General features: G+C 43.0%; 1 protein-coding gene across 2 annotated transcripts; it reads left to right on the forward strand.

The window, feature by feature from the left end:
* The first annotated feature begins 5,955 nt into the window (after window positions 1–5,955).
* LOC106655958 (venom acid phosphatase Acph-1-like) lies at window positions 5,956–11,398 on the forward strand. Of its 2 annotated transcripts, none has more exons than XM_023460204.1 (7): window positions 5,956–6,017; window positions 9,406–9,632; window positions 9,704–9,802; window positions 10,206–10,477; window positions 10,544–10,830; window positions 10,903–11,108; window positions 11,222–11,398. In XM_023460204.1, exons 2-7 carry the CDS (start codon window positions 9,513–9,515, stop codon window positions 11,390–11,392), a joined length of 1,155 nt encoding a protein of 384 aa, XP_023315972.1. In that variant the 5' UTR covers window positions 5,956–6,017; window positions 9,406–9,512; the 3' UTR covers window positions 11,393–11,398. The 2 variants fall into 2 exon arrangements, with proteins under 2 accessions (XP_023315972.1, XP_014232053.2); XM_014376567.2 differs by lacking the exon at window positions 5,956–6,017 and adding an exon at window positions 6,094–6,181.
* Window positions 11,399–21,370: the final 9,972 nt, after the last annotated feature.

The following is a 21,370-nucleotide window of genomic DNA, read 5'->3' on the forward strand; positions in this document are numbered from 1 at the left end:
TACACACACACACACACACACGGAGGCGAACGCGGTCGGCTCGCGGCGGTCGTGGTATATAGTATATATAACGATATATAGCAACGACGGGCCGCACACCAGTGCACAGGCGAGTAGTAGGGACACTCGTAGCCGCGGAGGGGCGCAGCTCTCCGAGTCTCGGAGTTACTTCGCGGAGACTCGCTCGCGCCGAGCCGCCGCAGCTCTCATGCCTGCGTGCAAAAGCCGAGTAGAGCTCCGTTGCTCTTCGCCGTGTATATTATACATAGTGTGGAATATATACGCGTTTACGATCCCAACTGAACGAGCGTAAGTCGATCCCGACGCGTCGTGAGGTATATAGATATAGATGTAGTGCATCCTGGCTGCATGTGGGCCTCCGAGACTACGCAGTCCGTGCGTATACCGCCTTATTATGCACATACAGCTGCGGCCATTCACGGGCTTGACCAATCGAACGAGCGGAAACGCGCGCAAGAGTGCGTGTGATTTATTCCCGCGGTCCTGCTGCTTCTGATCTTACGGCAATATCTCGGGCCCCCCCAAGCCTGAATCACTCGTGTCTCTCTGTATACGATACTTTTTCACTTTTCTCATCAAACATCGCTGGGAAAAATCGTCTGATTTGGCCGAGCGTCGTTCCAGGAGGCGTTCAAAAACAGCCGATCTAGCGCTCTCTCTCTCCTTTTGCCACTCGAAAATAACTCTAGATCTTTCCTTTTTCCTTTTTCAATCGAGAATCTTTAGATCCCTCCAAGTCTGATCTCAAAAAAGTTGCAGATCGAGCCAAATTTTCTCACGACTAACACAATGAAAAAGCTCGTCAACTCTACGTAATAGTTTATCTTTTGGAGGACGAGTAAAAAAGTGCGATTTAACCGGTTTACGTAGTTTACCCTGAAGTAAATTGAATGATTTTTCCCATATCTGACTCGTACGAGAGTAAAAGTTTCGATTTCGATGCATTGTGCACGAAGTCAGTCACGATGAGAATACCCGTCTTCATTCAGTCAAAAACTTTCTGTTATTACTTCCAGACGCTTCTCGAGCTTTCTTAATGTTTTGACTCTTGTCCCACGATCGAATCCGGCCACGATTTTCGATTAACCGCCAATAATCTACGTATTTTTTGTTATTAGCCCGATATCCTCTTGATATTGTCACCAAAAGTGACTTGATGATAGTTAGGAAAACCCCGTAGTCATCCACTTAAAACCATAATTTATTAAATATCGGTTATAAAAACGGTCTAATCAAATCATTCGACTTATTAAAACGAAACGTTCGGGAAGAAAATAACTTATATTATCTGGAATTTCGAGTCATTCGTCGAGCGAGAAATTCGATGCTCTCTCGTTCCGAAGACTCGGACTTATTTATTTTCATGCCGCACGTATACTTCCGATACTCATTTACAATGGAAATCATTCATAGATCAGCTTTTGCGAAAAAAAAACGTCGATTCACTACTCGGTTGGCCATCAGGGTGTCTATTTTTGAAAAAAGTGCATCACCGAGCTCGCTGCACGGAATCTGCAATCCAGCTTCACTCACGCTGCTGCTGTCGTTACTACTCTCGGTATAACCAAGAGGAGTAAATACACGCAATGAAAACTAAAGTTAGACAATCTAAAAACGAGGCATTATACGTTATTGTACCCCCTTCGAGAGCTTTTTGCGATCTCACGTGCGAGGCACGAGATGGTCGCGGCATTTGAAAGCCCATTAAATTCGCGACTGGAATTCAGCCAATAGCCCGCTAGCGGAGTATGTATATAAGCATGTGCAGTTGCCGGCGCTTGTTCGGCATCGAGCTTTCGAGCGATCTACAAAACATTACGTGTTTATATCGTGCATGCGACGTACAGGTGTAGGTTTATCGAGCACGTAGAGCTACCGGCTGATTAAATATTTCAGTCAGCGACGGCGACGACGAGGCCAGGCTGCAACTACACATACGACCAGCGCGTTAAGCTCGATCGGGCGAAAAAAAAGCCTCGCTGCGAATTCGACGCGTATACGCTCGAATAATATATATTACTCGAGCTGCTGGTGCTGCAGCTAATCGTCGCCAAGTCGTAAATTGTCCGACTGCCGGTGCAAGCGTTATACATCTGTATAGCGCAGCGGCGCATAACGAAGCTCGTTGCTCAGCATCCGATAGCCTCCGCGGCAGAAGCGATGATTTAAGCGAATACGTCATTTTTCTCGCTCGTCGCTTATACACATCTCGCGTGAGAGAGACGATGATAAGTGCGCCAAGCCGCAGCACATGTACGGCATTTTTTTTTCTCACACACTCGCGCAAGCGACACTTATATTTATATAGATCGCATTACTAATCCGACAAATAAAGAGCTCGTGAGTCATTAGGCGTGCTTTCTCAAAAGATCGCGAGCATTGTCGGCCATCTCGTGTGTTATGTGTATGTTCGTGTGCGTGTGCGATTACATAGTAGCGCGTTGGCGAACTCTTAGCGAGCGACGCACACGACGTTATTTGCGTATATACCTACTTGTGTGTTGTTTGTGTATATGACTGAGACTGAGAATTTTTTTTAAATCGCTCTGCGATTTAAATGCACTTTTTGCATCTTTTGTAGTATGGAAAAGAATAGAAGAGTCGAGAGTCTAGACTCCAATTTGCTTGTGAGCGCCAAAAATCATGTAGACTTGCGCTTCCTTCGATATCGATTCTCAAGCCTTTTTTTACTTTAAAAATCTGAAAAAGTTTACAGAGGTACCTTTAATAATCCAAAATTTTCTTCATTTTTTCCGATTTTGTAAAGCTCCAAGAAAAAATTATTGCAAGTTGCCAAAATATGTTGTCGGCTGTCGGCTTCGAAACGCACTTTAGAAAATTTTTCGCATTTTTTCCCATATACAATAATACAATTTATAAACGACGACGAATCCGACTCTCGCTCGCCAATCGCGTCTGCTACGTCTCGTGCCTTTATACTCCGATTGTGCGCTGCAGCCGACGATGAGTCGTTCCCCGAGCCAATTAATGTTTACAAATACTATTGTATTTCTATCGCGAGCTCGACACTTGTATATCATAAGTGTGTATTTCTGGGAAGAGAAAAAATGCGATTCGATTCTGCATCGATATCTTTTTAACGTATGCGTGGCACACGGGTCATCGTGGCGATGCAGTACGGTTTTCCCTGTATGAGACAATCTGCAACTTGGAGTGCGTCAGCTCTGCTCTCCGACGGTCTAAGCTCGAGCAAATTTCAAATAAGAAAAACCTGAATCATTATCGCATATCCTCCGAGTATGAGTCAAGCAGCATAATCGCCACGCGCTTATGCAAAAGCACTGGATTTGTCTCTATTTCTCAATTCGTCGATACGTACGAGAGGACCCATGAAGGACGCTTGTAGTACTCTCTAGGCATTTGACGAGATAAAGCTCGCTGCGGATGTGCTCAAGTTGTACTCGTATAGCGTGTACTTGATATATCGCGCGCATCGTGTGTAGCACCGGTCAGTGCTAAAGACGACGAAAGTGAAAGGTGCATGGCAGGCGTGTTTCTACAGACGTACTTATACACATTTAGTCCCGCGCATAATACCGAGTGAAAGCGAAGCTCGTGCCGCCACTTCTTACATATTATAACCGCGCAGCGCATTCGTATATAATATATAATGTACGCACGCACGTTTTATGATAAGCCGCCACCGCCGTTGCTTGCTGCCTTGCGTGCAGAATGTATAACGCACGAGTCGCACACACGAGCCAACTTCGCGAGCCGCGAGCGTTCTCACGAGTCAATTCTTTTCGCTTTCGCGCAACTTTTTTGCCCGATCTTTTCTTTTTCCATCCCTCGCCGGCCAGGCCTCGAATTTTTCACAACAAACCGGCCAAGTTCGAGAATCAGCGACGGGCGAGAATAGCCAGTGATATTTTATCAGAGGAAATGTGTACGCGGAAACGAACGCCCGCTGCTTGGCATTTATGCGTTTACGAAGAATATGTATAGACAAGTTTAACGAAATTAATCAAGCAAGTGCACATGCGTGTGCCTAGTGACGCCACGCGTTCAAGGATTCAAAGCTCCGACCTTGAACGACGTTTCTTGGTCATTTAATAAACGCATTATAATAAGCTTGTGTAGGCATTAATACGTCGATGCCAAAGGATGTCGCCCATAGGCAAGAAGCATAATAAAATCTCATTATCCTGTGTTTACAGGCCCGAGCCACACAACATTTGCACATTCGGCGAGACGACGACGGTGACGCCAGCAGCAGCGGCTCGCTCGCATACCTATACATATTCTCCTCGCAGCGATGGAATTTGAAAATTGGTGGCAGATCGAAAAAGAGAATGGTGTCGGAGAGCTGTCGAGCGACGAGTCCGAATACGTTCGCGCGCGACCTCCGTCAACAACGTATACACACACGGCTAATATAATATTACAAGGAGGCGGAAACGACCTCGAGGCTTAGCTTGATACGTTGTTCAAGGCCGTCGCGGTGCTCTCGTACCAGATTTTTTTTCGGAAAAACACATAATTTTGCATCTCGCGCTCGACTTGTGTGCACGTAAGAAAATTATACATCCATGCCAGTCGACTTTCTTTGCTCTTTTATGCGCGCAAGCTCTCGACCTTGCGCTCGAAAGAAAAATTATCCGACAATTAGCAAACGAATTAACAGCTGTACCGATTTTTATGTCTCGCCTGACATTCGAGAATTTTGTTTGAAAGTGAGAGCGCGGCGCGTAAAGCCGAATCAAGCCAGTTATACGAACGTAAATAGGAAGCCAATAAATCCTAGCTCATAAGAAATCGGCGCGAATTAAAATTTGCAGCGTAAACTTTCGCATAAAGCGATATATTCGTGCGAAATCGATGCACCGCTCGCAGAATCTTGAAAATCAGTGTTTTTAGATCGCAACGTAAAAACAAAGTTGCAACTAATAATTATAGCAAGAACATGTAAATGTAGGCGAACGTTAGTGAGGTAGCTTAATTTTTTTTTTTGACAATAAATCATGAGACTTAACGATCGAAAGCAAACTATCAGGCGCGAGAGCCAATGTAAATGGTTGTAGGGGCCAGCGATTGATTCATTATTAAAGAAATATCATTAATGCGAGAGAAAACTTTCGAATCTTAACTGCTTGATTACTAAAAGCTAAACCCGCAGATGTAAATTAACAGATAACATTTTAACTCAACTTGTCAACGCGCTTGAAATATATTGCAGCACCCATAACGAAAGCAAATCAGTTATATACTTGTTCTGTCAAAGACGAGTATGTGTTGTTTCTTCTCCGTGAATTTTTAGTTCAACGATGATGTATTTACGTAAGTTTTGAGACTGTTAAATCAGTGACAATTGTAAAAGTCAAAACAACAAAATTATGTTTCTCGCCACGCTTGATGGAGGTAATATTTTTTTCTTCGCTTTGCCATGTATCGTGAGTCGAGACAAAAACATTAATAATCGTATATTACCAGTACAATCGTGCCGTAATGCTATCGCGATCGGTCGTTGCGAGATTCCCAATGTTTAACATTCAAATCGATCGAATGCATTTAAAAAAAGATTATCGCACTACTTGTACGTGTATTTTTGAGCGTCGATATCGCGATTCACGCGAGTAATAAAAAATTTAAATTTCATCGATTCGCGGCAAACTACCTGCATTTTAGCATTTTATTGCGTCTATCGTCAAGTTCAAGATTTAGTTTACAACTGTTGACTATACATTGGCTACACAGGCAGACTTGCCAAACTCGAGCCAAGCGTGTTGTCCTCTTCTTTCTTATTCGAGCTTAATTCGATGCTCTTATCACGATCACTAAATACTCGCGACAGCGACGAAGCGGCTTATCAATTGCAGAACACGCGCGGCGACTTACACAGCTGATAAACGATCAGCATCTCGAAGCAACGGTGTAGAAACGGACGTATATAAGCGTCACGTGCATATCGCAAAATGCGATTTTGTGCCATACATAGTTTACAGTTTCAATAAGCAGAGTTTAATACTTAAGGACTGGTGAGTAAGTGTTTAAATGTGCTCATCGCACGCTTTCCCATGAGAATCATTCGCCCACTTGATCGAAGCGACCACTCGAGAACTTTGTTGAAAATGTGTGTTTGTGAACGAGAATATCTGAGAACTTTTCTGTGGGATCTTCGTTAAATTTTAGCCAATTTTAGGTATGTTGTGTGAGCAGTGATTATCGGCACTTCCAATTGTGAATTTTGATGATTTGGTATCCGAACGATAATACCTATTTGTGGCGTTCAAGTTCAGTGGGTAACAAATAAACCAAGAAAAAATTGAAGAAAAAAAAGAGCTCACCGATCCACCAGCCACGTTAGTTGTTCTAGATTTAAATCGCACTCATTTTTATAGCAAAAAAAAGATGATTACACGGTACCCTCTGATATACATAGGTAGGTGAATCCTCGAGGGACAGTCCCTCACGTGCCGTGAATCGGATATATATCGAGGTAAAATTGTAACTATATACATGGAACGGCTAGCTACGCCCGAGCAAGAGTATAGTCCGAAGCGTCCAAAGTTAGCGAAAGGTTTTGAGGGCGAGTGGTGGGCGCTTCCCCTTAGCCGCGATCGATACTATGACGTGTTAAGTATTGCAAACGATCTGTGTATAGCGTATGTATTCGTTTTATGTATATACGACTCGCCTCGTCCGTTCGACACACTGCCACTGACTCTTCACCTCTTTTTCCATTTTTTTTTCTTTTGCGCGCATACGTGTGCGGTATATCGGTGTGCTTCTACACGCATACAGCTGCTTCGTGTGTGTACGTACGCGAATCGATTGATCGGGTGCAAAAGAGCATTGCTCGTCGACTCGCTGTGCACGTGTAATAACTCGTGGGTTTACGTCTGGTCGGGAGCTACGCGGAAAATTTACGCCTATTGGACTGCCGAATTTTAGAGCTTTTTTCAAATCATCGTTTCGGAGTAAGGTTGTAGAAAAAGTTAAAATATAGGATGCTCAATGCTCTCCTATTTATATCTCCGAGTTTTCGAGCGATTTTTGATCTTGACTTATGAGAATCAATCGTGTTTCAGACAAAATGCATAATCATTTTGATGAAAAAATGTTGCGATTTAAATTCTCTGTGAGTTTAATGCGAGAAAGTTGTAAAAATAATCATAGATTAAAGAGGCATCGAGTCAAAATCTTAAGCACGATACGGATCACTTCGAGTTTTATTCCAGGACCAACTTTACGTAACAATTTTAAAAAACAAATAGTCTGTAAAATTAATTATGAGACAAGAATGAACTCTTTCGGCATTCTTCGGATCATTTTAATTTTTGGTTATTTTTCCTAGAAAAGAACGATGACATTGGAATTCCAAAGCTCCATCTTATCAACCAAGAAGAAATTGACGAAGTCAATTATTTTGCAATTCATTACATGACATCACGTTTAAATTATGACGAAGTTTGTCTTTAATACTGGAGCGAATTTTTCCCTTTCTTCTTTCGGCAATTAATTTTCTCTCCGTGACCGACTAGCGCGAGGTAGCTGTACTTGCACTCGATATTAGAAGGCAGCTGGTCGCATTAATAACCCGCATGCGGGGAGGATAGATTAGGGGGAAGGGGTCGTGTGTTCGATCGATCACACACGAGCTACATTCACTAGATTACTGGGTTATATGCTAGCTTCGCCAATTCTTTCCGATTATTTATGTTTTATACAGAGAACAATGCACGAGGTCGGAATGATTCACCTCCGAAGCGCCGAATAAGATCGACTTAGCATTCGAGTCACGGCTTTGTAAGCCCGCTGCCGGTTTTTTCTTCCGCCTTCTATTATACAGACGGAAGCTGCGAGACGACGCGTTCGCAAGTCTATACAACAGCATTAAGAGCTGCGAAGAGAGAAAGAAAGAGAGAGAGAAGCGTCGGTGCCGGAATAAGCGCGACTGGTGCCATAATAAATGTCGTCTAGGAGGCTTTTGCGTTTACAGTTTCACTTTTACTTTCGGTGGAGGGACAAGCGAGTCGTAAGCGCGAGAGAGCCCATTGCGGAGGATCATTGCGGTAAGAGCCGAGTGGAACGTGTAGTGCCGTGTCAAGCTTATCATCATCGCGCAGTTGTCGGTCGTCGTCGTCAGAGCCGTGTCCCAAGACCAATGAACTCGCGTCGCGCATACCAACTGCAGCCCATAGGCAGCAGCAGTAGTTAATGCACACGCGAAGCAAAGTCGAGTCGGTGTATCTATTTTCAACTTGGCGCTTGGAGAGGCAGCATATACACATGCACAAGAGCCTCGCGCAACTGACTTACGGTACTTGTATTCCAGGCAAACGAATCGACGCCGCGCATACATGCACAAGAGCATCGCATCATCATCATCATCATCTACTGGGCGGTATCGTGTGCGCACTCGACTATATTGTCTATATGCACACACACACGCGTGACTTTTCTCCTCCTTCTCTCGCGCTTCTCCTCCCTGTGCGAGCGCGAGTACAGTGGATAAATACAGCTAAATATAGCGGTCAAAATCAACGGCATTCCAGCTCGCTGTGTGTATGTATGCATACACTCACAGAGAGTGTATAGCGCGCGGAAGCCATTCGTTTGAATTTATATGGGTGTAGGCAGGGGAATTGCCTCCTGGCATGGACCGTGGTCTGACATAGAGCCAAGCTCATCTCTGTTGCTGCCCTGTGTTTACACACATTTTTTCGTGTATGTATAAAACACACTCGCCGAGTGTCTAATGAAATGAAAAGCCAACTTTACCGAGCGTCTGCGTATAGTCAACGCAGGATAGTGCATGCATATAAGAACGACATTACGCGCCTGGAGAGAAAGCCCAAAGAACGACTCTCTTTTGCTGCCGCTGCTGATTCTGTTACACGTTATGAATTTTACCAGAGATGCGCGGATGTATCGCGTATCAAACAGAAAAGCAGATGCTTTTCTCGCTCCATTTTATGGGTGAGGTGTGCACAAGAAGTAGGAGCTGCCGGTGTTTTTCAACATATTTTTAACAGCCTGGGTACTGAACCTTTTTAGCGAGCACTCAACCATTTACTCGACTCTACTCTATGGTCCATTTTTCGCGTGTTTTTCTTTTGCTCTTGAAGAACGAAAGAATTCGCTTCCCGACGTACAGCGTGAATCTGTTGATGCATAGAATTTTGCGCGAATAAAGAGCCGCAGTATTACTTTAAATAACGTAAAATGAGTCTCGATTGCTGAAAAATTGAAAAAGCTCCGTTAACTTTTGAAAGAATTTTAAGCGAGTTCAAACGCAGCCGCTGAATTTACATACATATAATATTCCATCCATTCGCAGTCCAATTAACTCATAATATTCAAAAATAGATTATTTTGGATCGCGAATAAGCAGTCTCATAATAATAATTAAATTCTTTACAGCTGAAATCAGATGATCAAAGTTTAAACGCGCAGCTCCAAAGCAGCATCAGAAGCAGCAGTTAGTTTGCCGTCTTGGCACTCTTTAGTCAAAGTTCGACGAAACCGAGATGACTACGTCGAGAAGTTTGGTCGTTTTGTGCGCCTGGCTGCTTATTCTTGAGCTTACTCCATTGTCTCGAGCTTTCGCGGCCACCCGTGATGAGCTTCGCCTGCGCCACTTGAGCGTCGTGAGTTTCCAGCAATAACGTGAAAAATTTGTGAAAAAACGTCGAACTTTTGTTTTTCGTTCCTTTTGCAGGTATTTAGACACGGAGATAGAATGCCGGATAAGTTTCCACTGAGATTTCCCAATGATCCAAATATGCACCAAGATTTTGAACCTGGTGGCTTGATCAACGTAATATATTTAACTTTTTATCTTTTCTTATCCGATGGATTATATTATTACGTCTTCAGTTGACGTCAATAATTTGATCGATCTGTTCTTATTCAAAAGTAGCTTAGGACGTCTGATTCATCTTTCTATTCATATACATAAGTAATTCACAGTTTTACACGAAATCATTCTTTACCCGGGATTATGTCACCTGCTTATTTACGCAACTGCTCCAAATTGCACAAACACAAATCTGAATGAGATTTTTTGTTTCAAATGAAAAATCACATTCCTGAATAAATTAAAGAGTCAATCGTTATAGGTACAAGTTACACTCGCCCACCCGATGCACAATTAATATTTTTTTCTTCCTAATAAAAAAACGTCCTGAATGTAAAAGATGAAATGCTCTGATTATCGACAGGAAGGAAAGAGACGAGTGTACCGTCTCGGCGAATTGTTGCGTAAAAGATACGATGACTTTCTCGGCACCGATTACGAAGAGGGCAAAGTTTTCGGCCTAAGCTCCTATATGCCGCGAACCATGATGTCGTTGCAGCTCATGCTGTCGGCTCTTTATCCGGCCTTTTTATCGAAGAAACAGCGCTGGCACGAGAATCTCAATTGGCAGCCTATACCTGCTCGTTATTTGGAGTTCAAAAAAGATACTCTGTTTTCTGGTGACAAATGCGATCTGTAAATGAGCTATTTTAATTATTTCCCTCTAGGCTTGCGATAATTTTTAATTAGTGAATTCTTTAGGGCCGTCGAGGAGCAGAAAAAAGTCTTTGAATCGGAAGAAACGAAGATCAGGTGGAAGGAGTACGAGCCGTATTTAGAAGATTTGCGATTAAAGACTGGAAAGGAATCACCGATCAATTGGAATGATCTTCTCATTTTACACAACAATCTTGATATTGAAAGTAGGCTCAACATGACGATGCTTCCGTGGATGAAAGAAGTCCTAGTTAATAAGAAGTTGGAAGAACTTCGTCACTTGTTTTATGAACTCACCGGCAAAACTGAATTGCTTCGACGATATCTAGCTGGTGCGTATAATAAATTATTCGGGTTTTTAATTTAGTATAACTGATTCAATAATCATGTGAAATATATATCAGGCGATTTTATTCGACGTATCAATGAGGACATATTAAAAGCAAAGAATGAACCGAAGCAGGCTAGGAAAATTTCGGTTTACAGCGGCCACGATAAAAACATCATTTCGCTGTTGCAGCATCTGAAAATATACCAGCCAGATTTCCCAGATTTTTCCGCGGCTCTAATTTTCGAGCTCCTTTCTCAAAATTCAAGTTATTACGTAAGAGTGAGTATAATATTATATCAAAAGGACAATTGACGTCAATGGCTCTTTTTAGGTTTCAAGCATATCTCACGACTCATAACTATAAACGCACGTGTTTACGTTTGTTTGTGTAGATCTGGCGCTACCAAGGCATACCAGAGGAATTTAAATTGCTACAGCTACCTGAATGTGACACTTTGTGCCCGCTCGACGATTACCTGAACCTTACCAGGTCTTTGCAAATGACTGACGACGAAGTGAACTGCGTGAAATCTGCCGATTTATATTTCGATGCGACTAATTAATTTAAGAATAAGACAATTTTGTACTTTTTTCGTGTGAAATAAATAATTTTGTAACGTCTGCACACGTCAAAGAGGTCAACAAACCCATCGTCGCCTTTTCACGTGTTTTACCTCTGCTTATATAATAGCTAAACGCGCATCACGTCAAATTGAAAATTATCGCTAAAAAGGCCTTTTGGCAAGCGAGGCGAGGGTCATCTTTCATTATTCCTTTTATAAAAGTCGCCGCGTGCGCGCAGCTTTTATGTCGCAGGCGAGACAAGACGAGAAGAAGAAGAGGAGAAAACGCACGCGAAAAACCTGCACAGCTCACGCGCGTGTATTATTCAATTGTGTTTGATCTACGGAGCACAAAGAGAAAATTAATGTCAAAGCATACGACTTTGATAATGCACATCTCACGCGCGCCGTGCCAGACTCCTTTATGGCGCGCGCGTAGTATTTTTCCAAAGAAAAATTCGAGACTCGGGCTTTTTAACTTAATTATACATCTTATAGAGGCGAAGATTATAAAAAAAGGCTATTTATTTAGTGCAGACAAAGCGAGTATTTGTTTGCGATGGAAGTAAAGCGTCTGTTTTGCGTCTGAAAGCGAGCTAGAGAAAATTTTCACCGGCTTCCCGTCAAAGTCCGAAGACACTGTTTGACACGGGTTCAACGTTTGACTTATCTCGTGTCGTGCATCGGAGTCTTTCGAAATCTCGTTACGCTTTCTGAAAATCTTTTTCGCGCTCGCTGTCGAGAGCTGTCCATCTCTCGCTTTTTACAATGTAAGCTCGAGCGAGTCTGCAAGCCAACGCAACATGAAACCAAATACGAATGCTATAGGAATTATATATCCGAAAAGCTAAACAATCGCCCGAGTTTTCACAGCGGCATTGCATACAGAGCTAGATCGCGCGTTCGCGTTTTACCATTGTTTTTTAGAAAACTTCACTCTAGCCCGTGCGCGTCTGTGTCTTAAATTTAGTCGGGCGCAATTCTGAAAAGGCTAAACTCGTATATTATATATATACGCGCTTGGGAGTCGAGCCCGCGTGTGTGCAAGAACGTTTCCAAAATTTCATTTCGTTCGCATATTGTATCGTAGGCTGGTGTGCTTTGGCCCGCGAGTCTTTTAACGTTCTTTCATATTTATTACAAGTCCGCCGTGGCGGATGCGTGAGTTTCAGGATCGATTTCCCAGAGCACGTTTCGGATCGTTGTATATTCACGGGTCGACGTCGCGGAGCGCGTTAAAATTCCAATGAAAAATCACAATGTAAAATACGAGAGTTTAAAATAGAATTTTAACTGCGGCTCTCTTGGACTGCGCCAACGGTGGAGCTGCCATTCGAGAATCGTATTTTAAATCGATTGAATATTTATTCGTTAAATTGTTCTCAATCACACTTGTGGTGACTAATTAAATTGAAGATCATAATTCGAGGGAAAAAAATATTTTCATTAGTAAAAAACTTATATAAATAAAAAATTACTTAATACATCATAAATAATTTTCGGAATATTTAAAAATGATTTAGTCCTTGTACTTGCAAAATTCTTCAAACAGCAATAGAGAAAAACGATAAAACTATGCTGCAGTAAATTTATTTTCAAAACCAAAACATTTCATTTATGTTTTTTGAAGTGTTAAATTTCAAAGCGTCGTTGATATCTCTGTTTAACAAAAATGATAATAAGCAAGTATAACAACATGAGTAGAAATTCTTGAATCCCTGCTGTGCAAATTGTAAGAAAAAGTGGAATAAATCGCATGTAATAAATTGTCTCTTTCTCTCTCTCCTGTACTTGTGCCGAAGCGACTCTGGAGTACATCGGACTTAATCGGCTTCCGCGTCCATCGTCAAACAAATTAAAACAATCCTATTAACGCCGATGAAGTGCGCATTACTTTACACCTACAAGTATCGATGCTCACTGGCTCTGCGAGTCTATATGTACTTTGGAATAAATCAACACGACGCAGACAATAAATATGGCTTATATATATACATTGTAATCATACGTATATAGACGGGTTCGAGCGGCTGCTTCTTTTTCCGTATTACGTGTTGTACATACAGCAGGCAAAGGCTATACGTTTTGTGTACAAACGTAATTCGCAATTGGCTCAAGGGAAATCGACTGAATTTATCCCGACGTCGAAACCGATGGCTTTTACGCACTCGCGATTTTAGATTTTTTTTGCGCGACGATGAGGTGTAAAAATTGGCTAACACTTACAAACTGCGCCAATCTCGCAAGAACGAAACGAGCAAACACATTAGGGAGTCGGGTAACGTATGCATAATTTGTCAATATTATAACGCTAAATTGTATAATAAAAAGCAGCCTAACCGTTTTATTGCGTAAAATTATCTGGCAAGGTAAGAGGTATGTAGCACACGTCGAGCTTGGGATCAAAATCGAGCTATAGATACCCTCCAATGTAACACTTGACTTGCTTTACTTGTTGGAACGATTTGGCTCGGCCGAACAGCTGTTTAAATTCGAATTAAGGACACGTGCGAGAGGATAGTTTGCGTCATTTTTATTTACGCGAATTCTTTTATTCGAGCATGTGCAGTAAACAAACATTCGTTGAAAACATCGAGCTGCAACAAAACAACGATACACAGTTCGAGAAAAGGCATCGAAGCACGATGCTGTTCAAAGTCGACACATATATAATACATAATAATATAGAGTAAACGTGCATATAGACCAGTGTGTATACGTGCGTGTAGAGCAGCAGTAGCAACAACGACACATTAGCCAGCAGCCGAAGAACAGCCTTGCACCTGTAGGTCTTCCCTTTCTCGTCTATAGCTGCGCGATTTATGTGTGTGTGTGTGCTCCTATACAAACAAATCCAGAGCCGCAGCACAGCGTGTACGCGTATACATAAGCTCACCTTCGACTACAGCAGCGCTCTTTAGTCTTTGCGATGTTGCTGCGTTATGTACGTTCAATAATGTACGACGCAGCTTCGCGTGTGTGTGCGGTGCAACTTTTTCCATCTCCTATACCGCCATGCATTATGCAGGCGCATTCGCATACTACATACGTGTGTACGCGAGTGAGATGTAGGTGCATTTTTCAACTGCGCGCGCCTAGCTCTAGCCGACTTGTGCATCTTTTCGCGTTATATTATGCTCAAAGAATTACGCGCTACATCTATTGTACTGTCTTTTTTACGGACACGAGGACAACTGCCACTGTGATTATTATTTTCATCATTGTATGTAGAAAGAGAGAAATAGAGAGAGAAGTGCGCGCGAAACTGATTAAGCTACCGTGACAAGGATTCGTTTCTGGGTTAATGTGCACTTGATGCCGGCGCTGCAGCACCGATGCTGCTGTATACTATATAGCTCGCGTTATAACTATATACTATATTATTTTATATACACACATTCACGTCGCATTGGGTCATGAGCTGCGCAACCGCTGTTATCTGCCGTACGTCTCAGAGGGAGGAGGAACTCGATGAGTGAGCCCTCGGAGCCACCGATATCTACGTGTAATGCAACGTGTGCAGTCCACCACGGCCTCGTGTGCATCGGCTCGCCTTAAAAAGTCCATTTCCAAGGCTCGCGCTTTACTCGAAAGCTCCGACGAATCTTGCGTGAATTATCTTTCAAGAGTAAATTTGTATTTACGGTCGATCAATTTGCCTCTAATGCAGACTTGTATTTATACCCGTTAATGCTCAACGAGTCTTTCACGCACATGCTATATCGTAAAATGGTTTGTTTAAGAAAATATTGACGATCGCGCTAAAATTAAATCGGCAAATCCCTGCATAAATAGAACATTAGACGGGATCGTTCGCTAATCCTTAATCCGCCGCGCGAATAATCCATGTAATGAGATAGTTGGTACACTATAGCTGCCTGTGCTGCTGCTCGGGACACGATGCAGGCGGCTGCAATACAGGCACGTAGCGATCGCGGCTCTCATTTTCCGCTCGAGAATGTGCACAAACATTAATTAACATAACTACGTAATAACTCAACTGCAGCACGCCGGCGCATCGTCTCTCTCTGTGCGCAGCGTATGCAAACACGCGCGTATATTCTATATACTTATAAACGCACCGACGTGCGCTACGTGCCAACGTTAGCTGCACAGCGCTGAATTCCCGATATATTATAGCGTATTGTAAACATTGGAGCTATTGATGTTGATAGCCGCGCACTGCACTGGTATGCGAGGCTGGCAGTAAAGAGCGAAGGAAAAATACACCGGAGAATACGTATATACACGCATGTATGTTCTGGCCGCACATCGGTCAACCGCATCGGCTCGACAACTGCTGATCGAGATTACGTATAAACTGCGAGCGAGCTGTTACAAAATTGCTACGGCATTCGTTGGGTGTATGTAATCAATAGATCAATTGATCCCAGAGTATCGGCCTGCGCTAGCTTCGTATCATAAGTAGGCGACGATAAGAGCCAAATCGGAGTCGTCGCTCGTCGACTTTTTGCCAAACGAAATTCAACACGTGCGAGCCACGTGCGCGTGGACTTTTATGCAGTTTCTCGAGCAACCATGGTATATGAGCAATGCATGGTGTTTATTGTGCGTTTAGAAACACGCCTTCCTCGCCGGATAAATAAGTGCGCGCCAAGTTTTTATGTCGCGTTACTTGAGCGAAGCGTCTGGAATGCCGGCGATGTAGCAGCTCAAGTATACAAGCGCATTCGCGCGAAGCCGATGAAAGATTCATGCGATCGTCGTGCCCGTGCGGCGCTACCGCAGACGTGCGCCGCGAAATATCGCATGAAGCGAGCTCGAAATCGCACAATGAAAATATTTTCGGAGCTTTTTGCCGACTAGTAAGACCAAAACCGACGCCTTCTTTTCCAGCCGTGATCGATCATTTCCAACGACGATATCGAATGCTCCGCGCACCTCTCGTGCGAACGGCCACCTACTGCACGACGGTTCATTCGTAGAGTTGCGACATTGTATAATTGTTCGAGAACTGCTACTTCTCACCGGGTAAAAAATGGCTATGAAAATAGCCATGGTTGCTTCTTTGGTGCATCGACGCGACAATAATCCATCAGTTTAACGAGCGGCCTGCAGACTGCGCCAACGTATATTACATCTGTGATTGCGTAATTTTTGCCACTGGCGAGAATAACTTTTTTTCTCATCTTGAAGGAAAAGCGCAAGAGTTGAAGGCTGAAACTGTTTTAAAAAATGAGCTAATTCGCGTTGCATGCGAGCATTATTTAAAATTCCAAAAATAAAGAACACTCGTACATTTTCAAAAATGGAATGATCGTACTATTATCATTTTCAGTGATAAGAAAAAAGTAGCCAAGTGTTTTTTTGAATCGATGAAACTTGGCAAATAGTTCGGTAGCGTAAATAGTACCACGAACGAATCTTTCAAAAGTTTATATCGAGAAACGATTAAAATTCAAAGACCTTCGACGAATAAAAGCAGCGACGCGGCTAATAACGAGTCTATACTGAATCTGATTTTTTTGTATCCTCGGCTTTAATTGCGTCGTAGTAATGAAATTGCAAAGCCTCTTTGGTATAGCTCGCTCGAGCTCGGTGTTCGCGCTCGCTCGCACGCCTCGAAAAAAGGCTAATGAACAAACAAGGTCATTGCCGTGTGGAGCGCAGCAGCGCAGCGCGGTGGCATCAAAATATTTTCACTCGATAGAGGTCAGTGTCCAAAAAACTCAAAGCCGAGTCTGCTACGGTATTATATGCACCAGTGTACGCTTGCTCAACAACGGCTGCTCGAGCTGCGTATACGTATAATAAAAGCGCTGATGGAGAACACGATCCTCTTTCAGCTCTCTGCGAGCTCGATTTTTGCGCGAACAATTTCAAGAGCAGCTCGGAGCAGAGGCAGTGATTTACGCTTGGCATTCTCTTCTCGTCGAGTCGTGTATATAGCAGCAGTACAGTAGTACTACGCGTACACACGCGAGAGTGTCAGTGCGAGCGACGAGAAAGATGCGCTCGGTACAGCGCCCGAGCACGAGAGAAAGAAAGAAAAGAGGAGAGAATGGAAGAAAGTAAAATAAAATAATAAAAAGACTGCGACATACTTTCGTTGCTGCGAGCGGACTGCTGCGCCGGGAGCTGCTGCTGCAAGCAGCGATATATAAAACCCAAGCGCCAACAGTTTTTAGCTTTATTGGACGTTGACTCGCTCGCTCGGCGATGCATCCGTGCAGCTGTAAGAGCTTTTTTCTCGCCGTATACATACATACGTGCATGCATAAAGCGAGTATGTGTGCGCGCGCGCGCGCGCGGACCGGCTGCTGTTTTCGCCAGCGCCTAAGATTTGAAAGTGCACTCGAGCAAGCCTTATATACGCCGTGTACTGCACTTTTCTGCTCGCTGTACACGCGCTCGGCTGCAATAAATACGTCAAAAAGATAAATCGTTCATCGAGCCTCGCACGCCGCGAGTACGGAGCATAAATTGATTCTCCATCGCGTTAAAATTTTCATAAACTCGGACATTGTGTGCCATTTTTATAATCGAAAGCCGTTGTTTCGAGAGCGCGAACGACCTGCGTTAGACTCGCGCTCGTCAACTTCGCTACGCCGTTCGATCGTTAGATAAAATTAACTCGAACTCGGAAGACAGCATTTACCGTAAATATTGCCCCCGTCGAATATCGTTGTGCGTCTTTGGAATTCGTTCGAGCCCAAATGTTTCCAAACGTACTCGATGCGTTGCCTCGCGGCGAGTGCGATCGCGACGTTTGTTTTTAGAACGTGCACTCGAACGCCCACGAACAAAAGGGTGAACGTCTTTTTACGCTCGTGTATAATACGTCGTCCGTCGACGCGACCGCAGGCACCGCCGTTAAAAATCTCTCGATCGCGAACCCGTCGACTCGCCTCGAATATATGAGCAAAGTAGTCGGGGTAAAGCGAGCCCATATACATTTTAAGAACGTCATTTTAATACTAAATACATATAACACGAATATAGCGTACGGCTCGATATTCGCTCGGGCGAGTTTATGACGCGAAGCGCAGCGAGCGCGACTTTATACGCGCCTCGAGTAAATTAATCAAACTTTACCTTTTACGCTGGCGAATCTCAATATACATGAGCGCGTTTTAATGCGGATAGTAAGTTCCGACTGCATATAGAACAGCAGTAGTTTGCTTCAACGAGACGGATTAAGAATTGGAAATTCTCCTCGTATTTTTCCATTATAACTTGCCATAGGATATGGTTTTGTCGCCTTGTGCATCCTCCTCCTCTATTTGTGATTTTGCACAAACGCTCTAAGAGGGGTTCAAATATTTACTATCTGTCGTATTCGTTCGTTTTTATTTCTATATGCGATGTATTTATTCGAAGCTGAAACCACTGAAACATATAAATAAAGTGATAATAGTTTTGAAAGAATTTCGAATTATTTATTTCGAATTGCCGTTCCGAGAAATGATAGAGTTCTTTTTTTCATAAAAACGTGTTAGTGGACTAGCATGATGGATGACGCCAGTCGATGGTGAAAAAGCTTCCTAACGATATAATAATATACACGAAATAGATTGCAATAATAAATCATACAATTTATTTTCGCTATTGGTCTCATCCTTATAAGCGATTTCTCGCAATCTTGACGAAACCACGATAATTATTTTGTATATGTTTAATGAACCTTTCTTCGACTTATAGGAAATAATAATTTTTTGCATTAAATAAATATTTAATTGTATTTGATGAAGTTTCAACTTAACGCCAAGTTTCTTTGACAATGGAGACATAAATTGAACAATTTTTTCCGCAAGTGCGACTAATTTTCAATTATTACCATTGGTACTAATGATAGTTTTTACAATAAGAGTAAAATAACTTGTATTTTTCTTCTTTTATATTTTCATCAAAATAATCTCATTTGGAAGATGTAAATTTTTGTTATTTAGGTTTGCCATTCTCGCGTAACATTTAACATAAAAATGTCATTTTTATTGATGCATAGACATTTGAGATTTCTAAACAATTATAAACTGAAATGTAGAAAAATGAGTTGATAGAAATGACAAATAAATAGTCCTCCAAGGCCTTATAATTATGGATTTGCAGCTTCTGTTGTACACTAGATAAATCACATAGTTTTCTACTGGTGAAAAGAAAAATTTCTCACAAACGGTGCACAAAACTGCGACATACAGATAAATAATTGCCGGCAGCTCTCATTGGTACGGCATCCGAAGCATTATAATGACGTTTCGCGAGACGCGCTGCGCATACTTTGCAGTGCGCTAAGCGTAGGCAAGCACGTATCGATCGATGGGCTCGACGCAGCTCGAGACGTTGCTCTTCTCGAGTTTCTTGCCAACAGGTGCGCTTATGGCAGTTGTATACACGGCGAAAAGGTCGTCCGTTCAAGCGCTGCGTATCGAATGTAACTTGGTCGAGTCGACGGCTGCTTTGCTCGCGCGTACCCCTCTTTTCCTCATCGGTTATAGACTTACGTCTTAGGCCAAAACTTCGATCGGATTAGATCGTGTGCCCCATAACGCGATTCGTAACGATGATATCGATAAAATCTCGCCGATGATCGTTAACAGGTGGCGAGTCGTTGTATAGGAATTTGTTAGCCAACGTCGGCGGCGCTGGCGCAACTCGACGATATCGACGTTTTCTTTATAACACGCGGGATACATCAAGGCTGTGCGAGAGCTGATTATTGAAAAACACGAATTTACATTTAATAATATGTACATCTCAAGCTCAATAATTAACTTATCACGTAAAATAACAGCTACATCGTGCCGAGCATACACGACGCTCGCGGCTGATGCGAGCATTATTTTATACGATCGAGCCGCGGCGAAAATGCAGCTACACCGTGCGCCGCGTGCAACGACAGCGCAGCCTTATAGCAAAACTCGACGCGTTATGTCATCGAAAGTATTATTTTCCGTCTCCCCTGCGCGCTCGTTTGCGAGCGATAAAAATCGGGATTCTCGTCAACGATTATAATCTAGCTATAATGTACAGTCGAGATGTTCGAATTTCCAGCGGTGAAAAAAAAAATGCCAATTACATAATTACCAATGTAGAAGCAAACTTTTTCATTAGCCTCGCTCATTTTGATTCGTGGCTGCATGCGATATAGTACTCGTAACGTACGCGCGTATTGTACGATATGTATTATATCGGGTGCACCGTGTGGCAGCGACACTCGTACCGTAAAATGAACACACAAAAGCGGCATAAACAGAGATAGCAGTTATCTCATTGTCACGAGTCGTCGCTGCAACATATATGTATAATACATCTATATAGGCTAGTGCCTGTCGAAGGCGACACGCTCTCGCGTATACATCGTCACGTCCTTTGCGCACCGACTGGCAATTTTACATAATATTCGACCGAAGCAGCTACCATATTAATGCGTATATAGAAGAGAATCGAGCGCTCGATAGCAACGACAATTGCGAGATCGCGCGACGGATAAAAATGACTACTCGTTTTTTTCTTATAGGTCCAATGGCACGGCAGGGAAACAGTACGCGAGTGATTAGCTCGAAAATAATCAGTCGTGTCGCTTTTGCTCCACTTTTTCAGAGCGCCAGAGTTGATTGAATGCGTGCATTATATGTACGACGAGGCGCCTTGTCCCGAAGGCGTGGTTGCTGTCACCCGCGGCAGAAATTCCCTCGTCATCGTAATGCAACTACGCGACAGCTATCTTACCTATATACAGCGCGAATCGCTTAATTATTCGCTCGCGTGTCTCTTTGCCATTTTTAAATGCCGCCCTCTCCGCACGACTTGGTGAATCTCGTTGGTTCGTTCGCACGTATATACCTCTTCGAGTGTCCGATTGTGCGCTCCGAGTTCGCCGCTACGCGTGTATAACGTACATACGTATATATGTATGCATGAATAAAAACGTCTTGACACACTTTTCGCGTGTACACGTTCGTAATCGCGTATACGTGCGTATTTCTGTTAACGCGCGTATAATGTAACCCGCTGAAA

The sequence above is a fragment of the Trichogramma pretiosum genome, unplaced genomic scaffold (genome assembly GCF_000599845.2).
Source record: "Trichogramma pretiosum strain Unisexual culture from Peru unplaced genomic scaffold, Tpre_2.0 scaffold140, whole genome shotgun sequence".
Classification (NCBI taxonomy): domain Eukaryota; kingdom Metazoa; phylum Arthropoda; class Insecta; order Hymenoptera; family Trichogrammatidae; genus Trichogramma; species Trichogramma pretiosum.